At 54.0% G+C, this 15,672-nt stretch overlaps 1 protein-coding gene across 1 annotated transcript; it reads left to right on the top strand.

The window, feature by feature from the left end:
• Positions 1 to 4,389: 4,389 nt before the first annotated feature.
• Positions 4,390 to 15,153, top strand: LOC119110646 (protein wntless; the record flags this gene model as incomplete). The annotated part of the gene is given in 11 exon segments (XM_037234546.1): positions 4,390 to 4,537; positions 4,836 to 4,918; positions 5,254 to 5,376; positions 6,048 to 6,147; positions 6,560 to 6,690; positions 7,502 to 7,672; positions 10,026 to 10,203; positions 10,790 to 10,923; positions 11,247 to 11,567; positions 12,967 to 13,141; positions 13,913 to 15,153. Coding segments are annotated over 11 exon segments (1,674 nt in total), but the record flags the coding sequence as incomplete, so codon positions are not given.
• Positions 15,154 to 15,672: the final 519 nt, after the last annotated feature.

The following is a 15,672-nucleotide window of genomic DNA, read 5'->3' as shown; positions in this document are numbered from 1 at the left end:
TATTTTATGTCTGTCACTTTATCTGCACCTACCACTACTTCTGGTATGCTGTTCCAGGAGTTGGTGATTCAGACAGAAAAAGGTAACGTCGTTTGTCATGGATTAAATGATCTCGCTGTGTCATGCCGTGATGGCACCTGTTGGGTATTTAAAAAAAAGTTAATTTGTTCTGAATGGTTTGCGCGTGTGGCATTTTGCACTGGGTACGTGGTAACCATAATCCACCACCCAAAAATCGAATTCCGGAAGCTGAGACAGAAGATAGGATGGGGGTAGAGTGGATGGCTCAAGGGATCTCCAAAAAGAAAGAGAATTCCGCCCTTGTGCGTACCATGAAATATCCCAAATTCGCCTCAGGAACTGTACAAGTACTTGTGGTACCCCCGCAGTAAGCTCATGAGGCTCTCAGTGTGCGCTCCCGTGGCAGGAGGGAATGTGTGGTCATGTCGTGAGGGAACTGATGTGTTCAAGCGCATCGCATGGTCGGAAAAAGTGCGAGGAAGCGGTTTTTCTATTGTTTATTTTGTTTAGGGGCATTGGATGGTAATACTCATGTGGATATTTCTTAATACAATTTATCCCTTCTGAATAAGTCAGCACATAATATGGAACATTTTAGTTGGTAGCAACTGTAGGGCATTAGTTGTATAGGTTACTTTTGTTGCCGTAAGACCCCCCCCCCCCCTGGTCCCCACAGACCACACAGCGACAGTGCTTAAGGGCAGTTTCCCTTCGAGTCTTTACCGTTTTGGGCTCCTTTGGAGCCTCTGGGACATACTTCAAAAACATACTCTAATGACACCTTATACATCTAATGACAGTACTGGGAAGTACCAGTGCAGCACCGTCAAGACAATAAGAGTATCAATTTTGATTATTTTTTTGCCCAAATTACGGTGTTAACGCTTTGCAATAGCACTGCGCCTCTTCCCCGTGGCTGCGACCACCGTCGTCATGGCAACCGCCTTGTGCACCTATACTGGTGCGTGTAAAAGACCGTTTGTGATTGGCCTAGCGGGCGGTAAGGACCTGTTACCGAGAAGCGCGCTGGTTGTAGTCTGAACCAGTGCACCACCATGGACCATGTGATCAGCGTGTTGGTCGATTCATTCTCTCTACCGCCCTTATGGTGATCTTATTTTGACGTATGTCACTCGCAAATGAACCTAGATTAATGGGTTGCATGGCGGCTTTTTACGCCGCGACGGAACGACGCCGTCCGGTGTCTCGGCGGACGCCGGACATTGCTTCAGGGTTTAACGGCTGTCTAATCACGTGGCTGGCTGCCGTAATGAATTGCCTCCGACCGATTATGCCATCTCGCACCAACATCTCGACAACGGTGGGTCGCAGCAACACGGGAATGGTGGTGTACCATGCGAAATGGTACGGTCACACGTATCACGTTGCACGAACTGACAGATGGATTTTGCTTTCTTCACCGGGTTTGCACGTTTTGTGTCACATCTCGGCACCCATAGCACGAACACACTCGGGATTAGCGTGTTTCGGTGATGAATGGAAAGAGCGAGATGATAACGTGTGGTGACACGTGCCACATGTGATGGCGCCCACTTGTTGACCTATGGATTTACACGTTTTTACTCTCTTGAGGGGCTTAAACGTTCTTATGATATCTCAGAAACCAGGGAACCAAGTGCGTGGAGACTGGCATGCTCCGATAGGCGATCTAACAGGCAATCACTCAAACGTGTACGATGTGATGCTGCACGTGTCATGTGACACGTACACATTAGCTGTGAAAATGTATTTCGCCCATTGCGTCCATTTTCACGCTTTACGCGGGATTTCCGCTCTTGAGGCACGTAGTAACACGAGACCAGCATGCTGCGATAGGCCATTGAACGGGAAATCCCATGGTGTCACAAGCGCGAGGTGGGACGTTACGCGTGTCGGGCATACACGAGCCAGCAAGATGGGTTTTGTTCTCTTCCACATGTTTACACGCTTTCTGCTATATCCCGGCACGCAGGGCACGGAGCCGCTGGGGAGTGGCATGCATCGATGGAGAATCGAACACAGGTTGCCTGAATTGTCAAGTCGCACGTGCTGCGTGCAGCGCGTGTACGAGGCAGCAGGATAGATTTGGCCGTCGTCGGCCGTTTTTCACATTTTGCGTCATATCTCGACAACCAGGGCACCTGGAACCGTGGTTTGGACTGCAAAAGATAGCTAATTCAAAATTCTACGTTTCTCATTAAGCGGAGCGCAGCAAGTGCGCGAACACTTGCCGCACCCAGAGCACGGGGTGTACACGGGAGAAGCATGTATGGATGGGGAATCGAACGCACAATCACGTGGTATAGATTGTAACGTCACGTGTGCGCGAGCAGGGGAATTGATTGGGTAGCACCGATCGTTTTTTACGCTTCGATACAATACAGTGCCGGTTAATGGAATGACATTGCGTGCTGCCATCATTCAAAGGCGGACAGTTGATGGAAGGGGCAAAAGTCACTGGCCACGTCCCACGACCAATCACTGGTCCCATAGCATAGGTTTGGATGTGTTGAAGAGCGCGTAGGCGAAACGCGCTCTCCCGCCGGCGGCTGTCAGGGGCCGCCAGCACCATGCGGCCCGCGGCCGAGTCTCTCACGTTTTGCGCCATATCTCGGCAACCAGGGCACCTAGAACCGTGATTTAAACTGCTAAAGATATATAACTAAATTTTCTGTGTTCTAACACTTAGCGCAGCGAAGCGAGCGGGCAAACGCTTGTTTGTATAATGAATACGACAAATAAATCATTGGCAAGTCTATGGATCTTCTAGTGCATATCATTGCATGCCTTTATCCGTGTTATCAATAAAATGCGTCAGCAGCGTGCTAGAACTGAACAAATACCAAGTTCTTCTTGTGTTGGTATTTTTCTTATATTGTCTTAAAAAGAAATTATAAATGCTCTTGAGTGGCAAGGAAATGAGAAGGGTTAGCCGCACCCTGTTTCGAGGCGCAATTTAACTTTGGGAATGGGAGTATTGCTTGGTCTACAGAGACGGACTGGTTCAAACTGCAACCAATGCGCTTCTCGGTAACAAGCCCTTGCTGTCCGCTATGCCAATCACAAACGTCCATTTGTACTGACGTCTTTCAAGCCGACGGTGGTTGTGATGGTGGCGGCGGGTGCGATAACTGCAGCTGCCCTGGGAAAAGAGTGGTGCTGTTATGAGGCGTCGACAGCATGATTTTGACCCGCAAATAAGTGCTGCTTATTTATTGATTTATATCGAAATGGTCCTTCAGTGGCACTACCCAGCGCTATTATTAAACATAACTGGTCCCAAGTTTTCACTATGGTATGTTTTTGAATCATGCCCCAAAGGTGAGGCCCTCCGTTAAACGACTTCCAATTTACGAGGAGGTGCTGGTTGAAAGACGCGGATTGTTAGATAGATTTCGTATTGACAGTGAGCTGGTGTCTGATTCTGACTCATCCGCGAAATGAATTGATTTTTTTATTCCCGAAATGTCGTGCAAAAAATGGTCTCAAAAGGCCATACATCTCCACTTGAGCCGAGTCCGCTGGGCGCAGAGCCATGCCCAAGCTGATAGAAATACTGGTCATGTTTGGTACCGAGAACCACTCAACAGCTTATGGTTATCTTGCACCAATAATTGTCCGAACTATTCGCAAACCTCACTCAGTCGCTGGCACTGTCATGCAACTTGCCACCAATGCACTCCGCCATTGCTGCCTTTTGATCATTTTCCTAATGCTTTCGTCATTTTGCGGTCTGTTTTAATTGTTTAATCTTATTTGCTCACTTCCGTTGATTCTACGATCAAGCTTGCTTACCATTTGACCTTGCTGCATTTTCGACGCATCCTCTTGCTGCTTGCTGAAGCACAGCCTGTTGTGCTGGATGCGTGTTACTTGGTGGATTTTTAATGGTGCGAGTAGCAACAATTGAAATGTTTTGTAAATGCCAACACATCAGACGAGGGTGATAGACCTAAGAACCACTCCATCCGTCAGTAATACTTCCACACGTTTTCTCAGTGAAGCACGCTGTTGTTCAATGCTGACAAAGTTGTTATTCCGGTGAAAGATAATTAAATTCATGAAAGCACGTCATGTGCCGGCCTAATATGAAATTAAGTGTCCGAGATTTGGCAGTCTAAATCTGATTTTTTGTAGATAGTTCCGTGTTTCCGCGACCTTGGGCGTGAATGCGTGGCGCTGCGGTCCTCTGATGTGCTGCTGTTCACTCCGGGATGACGGGCGGTAATTTCTATGGTTGTAACAGGCGGATCGTCATAATACATGTCGATGTCTTTCTCTATGGTTGTGTACCCGAACTTGTGATAAGTTGTTCATGACGTGACCAGCGTATCCATAGAGATCACAGAGATGTACTGATTTTCACAGGGCTTTTGGTATGTGGTGGGCAGTGTGCCTCTGCTGTCAGAGGTGCTGATGCTGGTGTTGGACAGGCTGCACCAGTGTTCTCTGCTCTTCATCCTGCTACTGGACATAATAATAATAGCAGCTGCATTCGCTTGCGCTGCTATTTTAGGTAAGAGCTATTTCACATTCCATTCTGTGCCTGAGATGCAACTTCCACCTAAAAGGCGACTTCTTGCGAATGTCTTATTCGCGCGGCATGCCGCAGGAACGTCCTTAAATTGGGAGATGCTGTAAATGCCTTGAATACTGTCATGTGATGGGCCATTGTGTATACTGTCTCTCGTGGGTTATGGACTTCAGACACTACGTGCCTCAGATGAGCACAAGTTTGAAGTTCGAGTTATGAGTGTAGTGGTGTGTGGTCCTGTGAGATGCTTGTCACCAGCTGACCGGAGCTGGTCCACCAGTGCCGCACGAGGTGGACATGGTGGTGGAAACGCGCCACTGCGTCGACTTCACCTCTGCAGAGGGGGGCGAGGCCTGGTTCCAGGTCAGTGGCTCCACGGCAGCGCCCCCTTGGCGTAAGCCGCCCTAGAACAGAACCCCCTTCCTGAAGACAAATACTTGCATCCGCTTACCGTACCCACTGCCCCGAAGTGACAGCAGGCAAGTGAATCAAAGCTTAGAAGAAACTGGTCCATCTAATGAAATTAGTTGTCATATCTTACATCTTAGTGATACGCACAAGCCTCGCACCGCTGCCGTCTACATGTCGGTAGGGTACCATCGCCTCTCTTATTGAATTGACGTGGGTGGATGGCTGCCGTGCTCGACTGTTGACCGGTGGTGGGCCGCGAGCGTGATGGCCCGCATCACTCCCCGCAGTCGTGGATGGTCGACCAGAGTGACGTTGTCTGCACTCGCGTGGAACCGAACGCCGAAGAAGCAGCCAACCGCGTCTTCTTCAGGAACGTGTTCATTAGCGGCAAACTGCACGAGTCGTTCCAGGTAGGCTCATTAGCTGCTGTGTGTCGCGCATGCGGGAGCCGTGCACGCGTTCGGCAGCGCTGTGTGACTTCATCCCACACAGTTGGTTCCAGCCTGACGCGCTGCTGTGTGTGAGCGGAACAAGAGTAGCCATTACATTGATGATGCCAACTACTTATGCAGGCATCTTCAGTTTATGCCATGTTTGCCAGTGATCGCGGGTTGTGCTGCAGCCCTTGTCACACCCTGGCGGTAGTTCGCTGCAGTTGTCCGTGTGGCTCGTGACTGATGGTTTATTGTAATTGGTTCTGACACGTACGTTGACTGGCGTTGGTTTTGAGTTAGTCCGTATCACTTGCGCTCATTGTCTTCGGTGAGACGTCCCCGGGTCCACAACAATGAGACTGCATTTGCGCAAAAACGTTGGCTTGAAAGTTACGCCTTCAGCTGCGAACCGTTTTGCTGAATTGCAGGATGTGTGTAAGCGTGCATAAAACGGGGGAGTCGTCCTCCAGGCTGCGCTTGCTCGCTGGACGCGTCCGCGACTCCAAAAGTCAGCTTACTTGCCACCCGTGGGCTCCTAATACTCGAAAAATCACAGGTCGGGGCTGACAATTTTGGCATTCATCGCTTGCTTAAGCGTCGTCGGATGAGCGGCGCCTCGCGCTGACCGCCCTCCCCGCCCTCAACAGATGCCGGTGCGTCGGAACCGCACCCTCGTCCGCTTCAACCGCGGTCGGCGCTACCTCAAGGGCTACATCACCATCACCCTGGACATGCCGGCTGACGCTAGTAAGCGAGCGACTGCCGGCCGTCGACGGCGGCCCGGTCGGCGGCGCGCGGTGTGCGCGTGCCGCGGACGGCCTCCTGATGGCCTCCTCTTCCCCGCAGCGCAGCACGCCGCTGTGGTCTGCGGATCGCTGCCGCTGCCTCGGCGATTGAACCCACGCGGATGCCGTCGGAGAGCCGTGGTCACATCTGGGACAAGGCCGTTGAGTCGAATCATTTAATTCCAGCCTCGGTGACAACATCTTGGACAAGGCCGTCGAGTCGAATCATCTAATTCCGGCGATGATTGGTGCCGCCTGCCGCTTGCCCGCGCTGTTGTCTGTGGCATCAGCTGCCATGACTTCGTGCCTGCGTCCGCGTCTGCCGTCGGTGTGGCCCACGAGCCGCCCCTCTGACCCCCGGTGTCTCGCGCCAGAGCGACAGGAGGGAGCCGTGATCAACATGCGGCTGGGCGGTCGGGACGGCGGAGAGAACACCGTCTGGGAGGAGCTGGGCCGCGCTGAGCAGCCGCTCAACGTGCACACTTGCGAGTCACGCCCCGGCCAGGTCAGTCGGGTCACGCCCCGGCCAGGTCAGCCGGGTCACACCCCGGCCAGGTCAGCCGGGTCGCGCCCCGGCCAGGTCAGTCGGGTCACACCCCAGCCAGGTCAGTCGGGTCACGCCACGGCCAGGTCAGTCGGGTCACGCCCCGGCCAGTTCAGTCGGGTCACGCCCCGGCCAGGTCAGCTGGGTCACGCCCCGGCCAGGTCAGCTGGGTCACGCCCCGGCCAGGTCAGTCGGGTCACACCCCAGCCAGGTCAGTCGGGTCACGCCCCGGCCAGGTCAGCTGGGTCACGCCCCGGCCAGGTCAGCCGGGTCGCGCCCCGGCCAGGTCAGTCGGGTCACACCCCAGCCAGGTCAGTCGGGTCACGCCCCGGCCAGGTCAGCTGGGTCACGCCCCGGCCAGTTCAGTCGGGTCACGCCACGGCCAGATAGGCCGGGTCATGCCTCGATCAGGTCAGTCGGGTCACACACCGTGGGTGTCTCCAGCCACGCGCCACCGAAGTGTATGGAAGCCTACCGACGTGTCATATCCCAACAATCAGTCTTCTGCAATACGAGATGCATTAAAGTGGACAATGCAACGCCTGGTGCGTGCGATGGGCAAAACATTGGCGCAGACCTTGGCGGCAGTCGGTACCCCAAAAGACCCAGGCGTCTTCACGATGTATGGACTCTATGTCTCGCCTTGGTTGTCGCCCTCCAGCAGGCGCGCGCGCTTTCGTGAGCTGCGGGCATCCTTGCGGCGGCCGGTGCGTTGTGTTCCGCGCCGTGCCCACGCGTGCAGCTGACCTCCTCCCCTCGCCTCACCCCCCAGCCGCCGGACAACACAACCGCCTCGCCGCCGGACAACAGCACGGCCCCGGCCACGGAGCGGTGCGTGGTGAACCAGCGGCTGTTCCAGACGCCCTCGCTGGACCGCCAGTTCTACCTGCTGAACACGCGCGTGCAGCACATGACGCAGCCGCCGCTCTCCATGGCGCTGGTGGTGAGTGGCGCCCGGGCTGGGGGGCCGGCCGGCCGCTGAGCCGGCCCCCCTCTGCCTCGCTCCCTTCCAGGGCCGCTCCGGGATGACAGGCGGTGGTCTTCGGTGGCTGGGACCCCCTCTCTGCCTCGCTTCCTCCCAGGGCCGCTCCGGGATGACAGGCGGTGGTCTTCGGTGGCTGGGAGCTGTCTTGTGCTGCAGCTTATGTTGGTATTAATGTCATCGTTGTGCGTCGAGGACAGCCGAACATCCAGGGCGTTGTGTTGCAACGTAGCTTTGGTACACTAGGCTTCGTTGAATCATAAAGCTGACATTGCTTGCCAGTAAATCCTGGCATGTCAGACGGACGCAGCTGCCGAGCATTGACCACGCTGACTCTGTATCAGTAAGTGGTTACTTTTTATGCGCGTCAATTGTTGCTGAATGCAGTTAGTCTGAGGGCCGCCGGTATGTCGTGTGTGATTCGATTCCATACAGCATATTACTGGCGGTGTCTCTGGTGGCGGTTCCATCAAAGCCCTTTACGCACTGTCCAAGCAAATTTCGGAGTCCACCTCGGCACCTTTTCAAAAGTGTTGCAAAACGTTACACCGTGATGAAGCGTGATGTGTTACGACACGTTTCAACGCAGATAGGAGGTAGCATTTATGTAGCTTTATAATTTCGTGTGAAACCGTCGAAGTTTGCTCTAGACTTCTTCACGATAGCATGTATGTCTCGTCACGTGATTTGGACAGCATTAACAGAAGACAGCGGGGAAGTGTTGTCACACCTATGCGATGCACACCTATGCGTCCAACTGCACCTATGCGGTGCACACCTCTGCGTCCAACTGCACCTGTGCGGTGCAGTTGGACGACGGGTATTCTGATGGCGTCTTTTCGTCGTCCGTTGTCGACCCCATCTTGCGTAGTTTTCCGGGCCGTGGGGGTGGCCTCTAAGGCGCCCCTCGTAAGGCAAGACACTTAGCGCAAAAAATTTTCTGTTTACCTCGTAGGTAAAAAGCACTAGAGTGGGGCGAGGGTTGCCAATATATTTGTACTGTCTGGCAGGTGGGTGCTTCAAGCTGGTGGCGACGTGCCACCAGAAAGGATTTGGGTTCAAACATTATTGAGGTCTCGGGCCTCCTTGATCATGCTGGGCGGCAGCTGCTTGAAGTTGTCAAAATGCTAGATATCTAGCGCCCCCGGGTGAAGCGTTGTGTACGCTGGGATGACCCCGGCAGCGTTCTGCATCGGGGGCTACCACGCCTGCTTCTCGCTTCAGGTGACTTTGAAGTGGTGATCTAGTGTTCAGTCACCTTCAATGCTTGTATGGCGTAATTCACTAACTTGTTCACTGCAGCCAAATAAGTCATACCCCATAATCCCTGTGCTTAATTTATCCTTCCAGGGAATGGTATATTACGAAAAGTGGAATATTGTCTTCCTGAAAAGCCTTGCTCAGAACCCCGTCTATGAACTGGCCCAAGCTATTGCAGTTCGTCAGGTGGGATTTATTTAACCAAAGGGCAGAGAGCTAAATGAATCTTAAAGTGGGGGAAGCAGTTTCGATGAGTTGCGCGTTGCAAAAATGTAAGGATTATGACGGTACTGGCAGCGGATTTTTACCTCTTTTCTCTCACGTCCTGTTGCTGGTATTGGCGCACAATGCTGGGTTAGAGGGCACTGTCAGCAAGATGTGATTTTTAATAGGCCATCGCATCAATAAGTTAGTGATGTGTGCTATTCATAGTTGCTAGTTGTTTTTTATTATTATTTGCCTTGTATTTCAAAGGGTCCGAATTCCTAGATGTTTTGTATCATGTATGTAATGTTTGATTGTTTGTTTTCATACTAGTTTTGATTTTGAACAGAAAACCTTGAAATGTACCTGATTTTTACTTGGATAAGACAGTAGCATTAGCCTCATTCCTCGGATAAAAACCAGGAAAATGGAGATATGGTTGGGTTGATATTTCGGCAACATGCCTTTATCGAAACAATAGCAGAAGTCAACACTTCTGCTATTGTTTAGACAAAAGCATGTTTCCGAAATATCATCCCAACTATATCTCCATTCTCCTGGTCTCTATCCGAGGAATGAGGCTAATACTACTGTCTTATCTATGTGAATAAGGTTCCTCGCAAATGCACTCAAGAACTTACGTGATTTTTACTTGGGTACCATTTGGGCATTGAGGTCTTTGAAGGCCACCTTTGGCCCATGCGCCGCCATGGGCACGCCTTACCCAGAACCAGGCACGGCGCCGTACCTGCGGACTGCTGACATGAGATGGCTGGCGACGGCGGCCTGCGGTGCCAGCCTGCTTCGGTCCGGGTGCCGGCGAATGTCCTCACCGTCTCCCTCTTCACAGGTGGTGACCCAGACCCGGCTCTTCACGCTGGTGTGCCTCAACATCCAGGCCTGCTTCATGGGCCTGCTGCTGCTCATGCTGCTGGTGTTCGGCGTGCGCGTGCAGCGCGTCTATCGGACGGTGCCCACCGGTCACAAGCTGCTGGCGGTGCTGGCCGTCGCGCTGCTGATCTGGGACAGTGAGTGTCCCCTGGTCGTCAGAGGTTCGACCTGGCATACCCGTCACCTGCCGACTGGAACAGTGGGGCGGAGACTGGAGCTGTCGTCTCGTGCTCCGGGTCCGCCTGCACACGACCTGGCCACCTTCCCCTTCTCGGATCCCGTCTGTGACGGTTACCGCGCGATCCGCCGAGTTCGAGGCTCCATCTTGGAGCCGACATAGTCGCTAACGCGTGCATCGCTGTTCTTTTTATGGCATTATAAACATACAACCACGGGTCGACATCAGTTGGCAAGATTTCTTGATCAGGAGAAGCCACCCCAGCGTACGGAACGTGCTACCGCGTTGAGACCACGTCCTGAATCGGTTTCGACGGGGTGCGTGTTTTTCGAAGACCTCTTTCACCGTGGAAAAATTAGTGCTGTCGTATCTAGGTAACGGTGGTTTCGTATCGTTTCTTTGTCCTCACAGTACGATCGCAAGCAGCTTTGTTTGCCATCTCCAGATGGCGAATGCCTTCCTGCAAAGCGAACTTATCTTAAGCAACCGGCCTGCCATCGTAGCCGCCTCATCAATCGACATGCCCCCCCCCCCCTTTCCCCCAGTTCCGGTGGGCTACGCGGCGCTCGACTACGACATGCCCTGGCTGGGCCTGCTGGATGACATACGCATGGACGTGTTCTACCTGGTCTTCCTCTCATTCTGCCTCATCTTCGTGTGGGAGCAGGGCTTCATTAAGGTGAGTGCCAGTCGAACCATAGGTGGCATTTGGGTGCGTTTTATAACTATGTAAGCTTTATATTAAAGTTGAACATTAAACTGGAGGCGGGCTAGTGGCCTATTATTACGAGTAGCCCCGCACGTGTGCTGTTTCGATTCTCGGGCGTAAAGCGGCGAGAAAGAGACGTGCTAGACTAAAAGACATCATAGCTGTGGGGAGAAGGGACCCGGCTTGTGATGCGGGACCCCGACTGGTTGTGCTGTCGGTGGCGTCGCGTCTGACGCCCCCCGCCGGCCGTCCTCACGCCGTCCCCCCTCCCCCCTCCCCCCGGCGACCGACAGGGCGCGACGCGCCGGCTGGCCAGCTACTGGCGCTCGCAGCTGCTGCTGCTGTTGGGCTGGCTGCTGCTGCTGGTGCTGGACGTGTACCAGCAGACGCGCCAGATGGGCGACGTGTTCAGCCCCCGGCCCGACTGGCTGCGGTACTGCTTGGCGGCGCTGCTGGTGGCCAACGCGCTGTACGTGGTGCTGGCGTGCGTGGCGGCGGGCGCGAGCTGGCGTCGCGGCTGGAAGAGCGCCGCGCTGCCGTGTCGGTACCGCGCCGCCATGCTGCTGACCTGCCTGACGCTGGCCGCCGCCTGCGTGGAGCACGCCGAGAGACGGGTCAGTCGCCGCACCGCCGCCCGCCGGCGGCCGCCAGAGCGGCTAAGACACTGTCGGCACAGCGACGGCGGCCTTAAGCTGCATTGGCAGTGAGGTGGGCGTTTTAGGGTTCCACAAGTGACTATTTTATGAGTTTTGAATCTGTAAACTTTATAGGGATGGCACGTATAGTTTTGCGATGTCATTTCTTGGTGATGTTTAGGAATGAGTGGGATGTGCATTCATACATTCGCGGGAGATATTATACATATTTTAGATCCATTTCACTAAACTGTGTTCCTCCTTTAATGACAAGTAGTAAAGCCGCTCGTATTGGTGTAACCTGCTGACTGACTGATCGTCCATTGACTCCCCGCGACCGTACCCGGTCGTACACTCCGCTGGCGGAGCTGGCCAGGGCCGCAGCTCTCCCGCTCTTCTCTACCGGCTCGGCATGCGGCCATTGACTCCCCGCGACCGTACCCGGTCGTACACTCGCTGGCGGAGCTGGCCAGGGCCGCAGCTCTCCCGCTCTCCTCTACCGGCTCGGCATGCGGCCGGCAAACGGCTAATTCCGGCTCATTTGTTAGCGACTGAGTGTCCCGCCGGTGGCCAGTCGGCCATTGGGACACCGGCCCGCGCGGCTGCTGCAGGAATGATAACCTAAGCGTGCGGCAGGCGGCCGCCTCTTTTCTACCGAGGGACGAAGGGGATTTGGTGGACCTTACGGCACGCCCAATGAGTAGTTGCCACGTGTCCTGTCGTGTGGCCTTGGGCAGGGCACTGCCTCGACGTTGGGTGATGCAATCGTCTTGAGATGCAGCGCTGTCCCGTGGCTGACCGGTTTCGGTGCATGGGCGGGTGGACGGGGCCCGGGCGCGGGAGTTCGAGGGTTGCCCTGGTCGATCGGCGCCCAGCGGCTGGTGGGCCGGCGCGGGGTTGGAAATAGTCCTAAAGAGATTCAACGGGGCGCGTGAGGTCCGGGGAATAAAGAGATTATAAAAGTGTTGTTACAATGGTGCTCACGCCAGAAACGTTCGGTATGATATGTCTAGTATGTTTACCCGACACATCACGACATGTCGAGTATGTCGAGTACCGCCGTGCGGCAGACCGTTTTACGGCCGCTGTATAACCTTGAAGAAGTTATAGAAAGGATATCGTCAGGTTGTGAACATTTAACTTATTATTTTGCATTTTCAGTGTTTAAGTTTGTTCTTACTGACATACGCATTGAGGTAGTTATATGCCCCACTCCCTCACTGTAATAGACGTTACTGCTGATTTTTGACTGACCTGCTGGGCTACATTGCACACTCCCCGCACATGTCCCGTCCGCCAAGTGTGTCTGCGTGACCATGTGTCGGCGTTTGCGTGCGATGCCGACCCGGCTCACCGGCCGCGGCACGCATCCCCGCAGGAGGCGGACAACTCGTGGTTCTGGAGCTGGACGGAGATTCGACCGACGGGTGGCCACCTGTTCTACATCGGTATGCTGGTCTGGAGCAACATGTACGTGCTGACGCTGCTGATTCTGTACACGCCCACCCGGCCGCTGGTGGAGCTCACCAAGACCGTCTACGAAGACGAGCAGAGTGAGTGCTGCGCTGGCACTGCGGCCGGCTGCCGGCGGATGCCCGACGCGCGCCTGGGCTCTTCTGTTCTGGCGAGCGTGTAACTCTTTGTTAACGCATGCCAGTTGTGGTGACGCGGAGGACAGGGTGTGTGTGGTAGACTGGCGCCCGGCTCCATCTGAGCAGAGTTTAGATATATATATATATATATATATATATATATATATATATATATATATATATATATATCGTTCTCTTACTTTCTCGACGTGTAGACGTGTTCTATGTGGGGGCTCTCCCACAGCTAATGTGCATGTGTCGATTTTTTATCACGGTAAGTGGAAAAACTATTTGTTAAGACTATATACATACTGTCTCCCTTGGTTGATCGTAGGTTGTCAGAGTAACTCGTGTTCTACATTGTGTACCGGTGTGTCATTTGCGCATACGTTCGCAGTCGTATGTCTGACGATATTCCCCAGTGGAATGAAATGTCGCAACCAAGAGAAGACTGACGGTGTACTGAAAGAATTTCGCTAAAAACGAAAACTAGCACAGAGGATCAAACCTGTTACGAAGCGACCATAACTGACGAAAAGCACTCACTTATGCTGCTTATGTCAGGCTGCAACAGGGTTTGCACATATGGAACGGCTGGTGGTTGCTGAAACGTAACAACTAGCCAGTGCGAGCGGCCCACGTGCCGTGACCGCATGGTTACTGTTTCGGGTTGAACATCCCCTCCCCCCCCCCCCCCCCATTCGCTCCATGACTGTCCACTCCGCTGCGCAGAGGTGCCTCTGAACGGCAGCGGCGACGCATGCGCGCTGGAGCCCATCACGCGCCGGGAGGCGGCGACCGGCGGCGACGACGCCCGGCAGCCCATGATCGCCGAGCCCTGAACCGCAAGTGGCGCCACCACGCTTCGCTTCGCAGAGCTTTTGGCAGCGGCGATCTGATCTCGGACGTTGCTGGCGTGAGGTCGCCCGGCCGTGCATGGAAGCGGAGTGAGAGCGGAGGTGGCGCGGGCGGCAATCTTCGGGACAGGAGGCTTCACACGTGCCGAAATTGTGCGCGCACTGTTACTGTTTTGTTCGATGCGCTTTACAAGCAGGTTTGGTTAAAGCGAAGAGGTGCATGAATCGCATCACCGCGGCCGCACCCGATAGCCAAGCATTGGTTTTGCGGCAAGGATTTGGTGTGGCGTGTGACGGATGACACTGGTAGGTTGAGTCACGTCACGTAGTGGTCGTGTCACGCTCCGTTTCCTTTTGTTTGCCTGGTTTGCAAGCCAAGTGCACTGGGATGGAGTTTGGCTAGTGCTTTCGCTTTCATAATGCGGGCGGCTATTAGGGGATGTGATCTATGTTGGTGTGAGGTGACTGTCTTGTAGTGTCACGAGTCGGCGGCCCCGCTTGTCCACCTCTGTCATCTCTCCATGATCTGTTCGGTTTGGGCGCACAGGCCAATTTTGGTTGTCCGTATGTGTAGTGGCGCAAGCGACAGCATCGGCATAATACTCCCGGGTCTTTCGCGACCGGAGAGCCCAGCTCTGGCCCGCGCCGCGTGCGCTGTGAGTTCTGCTCGAGACGCGAACAGCTGGCGGCTGATGGCTGCCTCTGGCCGCTCGCGCCGCGCTCACCACCGACCGGTCGGCTCGCTTTCTCCGCACTTCCACACTGGCGTCGGGTGCTCGCTGACCTCTCGTTTGTCACGCACGTGCTTTCATTTGGGGCTTCAGACTGGATGTTTGGGTAGGAGGCTTGCACAGTAGACGTAGCTGCTGTGTCGGGTGCCGGCGGTTCGCGTCGCTTCGACATTGTACCTGGATGTACCTGCTGAACCAAACCATGGGCGGTAGTGGCTCACCGCTTTTGCTAATATTTTTTACCGAAGTGTGTGTGTGTGTTAATCCGTTTTCTATGCTTTGACTTGCTTTTGCGACGTGCCTTCTGTATTTTTACCATATTTGGCGTTGGTGAACGGAATGTTTTGTGTTTATTAACACCAAAAATACATCGCAAGAATCTCCACCTTCCTTTATCTGATCGCGCCTGCCGTGAAACGATGCGTGGGCTGTAAGCGGACAGGCTGTCGGACCACTAAGCAACAGCGGGGTTCGAATCTCACGACTGCGGGTAATCGTCGGGCCAGTGACAAACACACGGCTTAACAGCCGATACCAACTGTCCCTGGAAGCAGCCCTCCTCAAGGCAACGGAACTCAGCTGAGCTTAATGCTATCAGGCTTACAGAGTATGTTCCACTTTTGAAGATATTGGACCAAGCATCAAGTTTTATGGAATAAGATCACGCATAACTATTGATGTAGTGAGTGGAAAAACTACTCCAACCAGTATAAATCCCCTGTTCATTAGATATGTTCCTCAATACGTTATTGATTACGTCATTGTACCTTGCACAACACTGATTGAAAGCCAGCTGACGGCCGTTATGTCTGGACATTGCGCTCACGAACGCCGTGCAGGGAAAACTCGATCATATTTTTATTGTGCTTGCTCACCACATGGCGAGTAGAATCGCAGGATATGA

The sequence above is a fragment of the Pollicipes pollicipes genome, unplaced genomic scaffold (assembly GCF_011947565.3).
Source record: "Pollicipes pollicipes isolate AB1234 unplaced genomic scaffold, Ppol_2.1 Scaffold_7231;HRSCAF=8579_pilon_pilon_pilon, whole genome shotgun sequence".
Lineage (NCBI taxonomy): Eukaryota > Metazoa > Arthropoda > Thecostraca > Pollicipedomorpha > Pollicipedidae > Pollicipes > Pollicipes pollicipes.
This window is presented reverse-complemented; position numbering and strand designations above follow the sequence as displayed.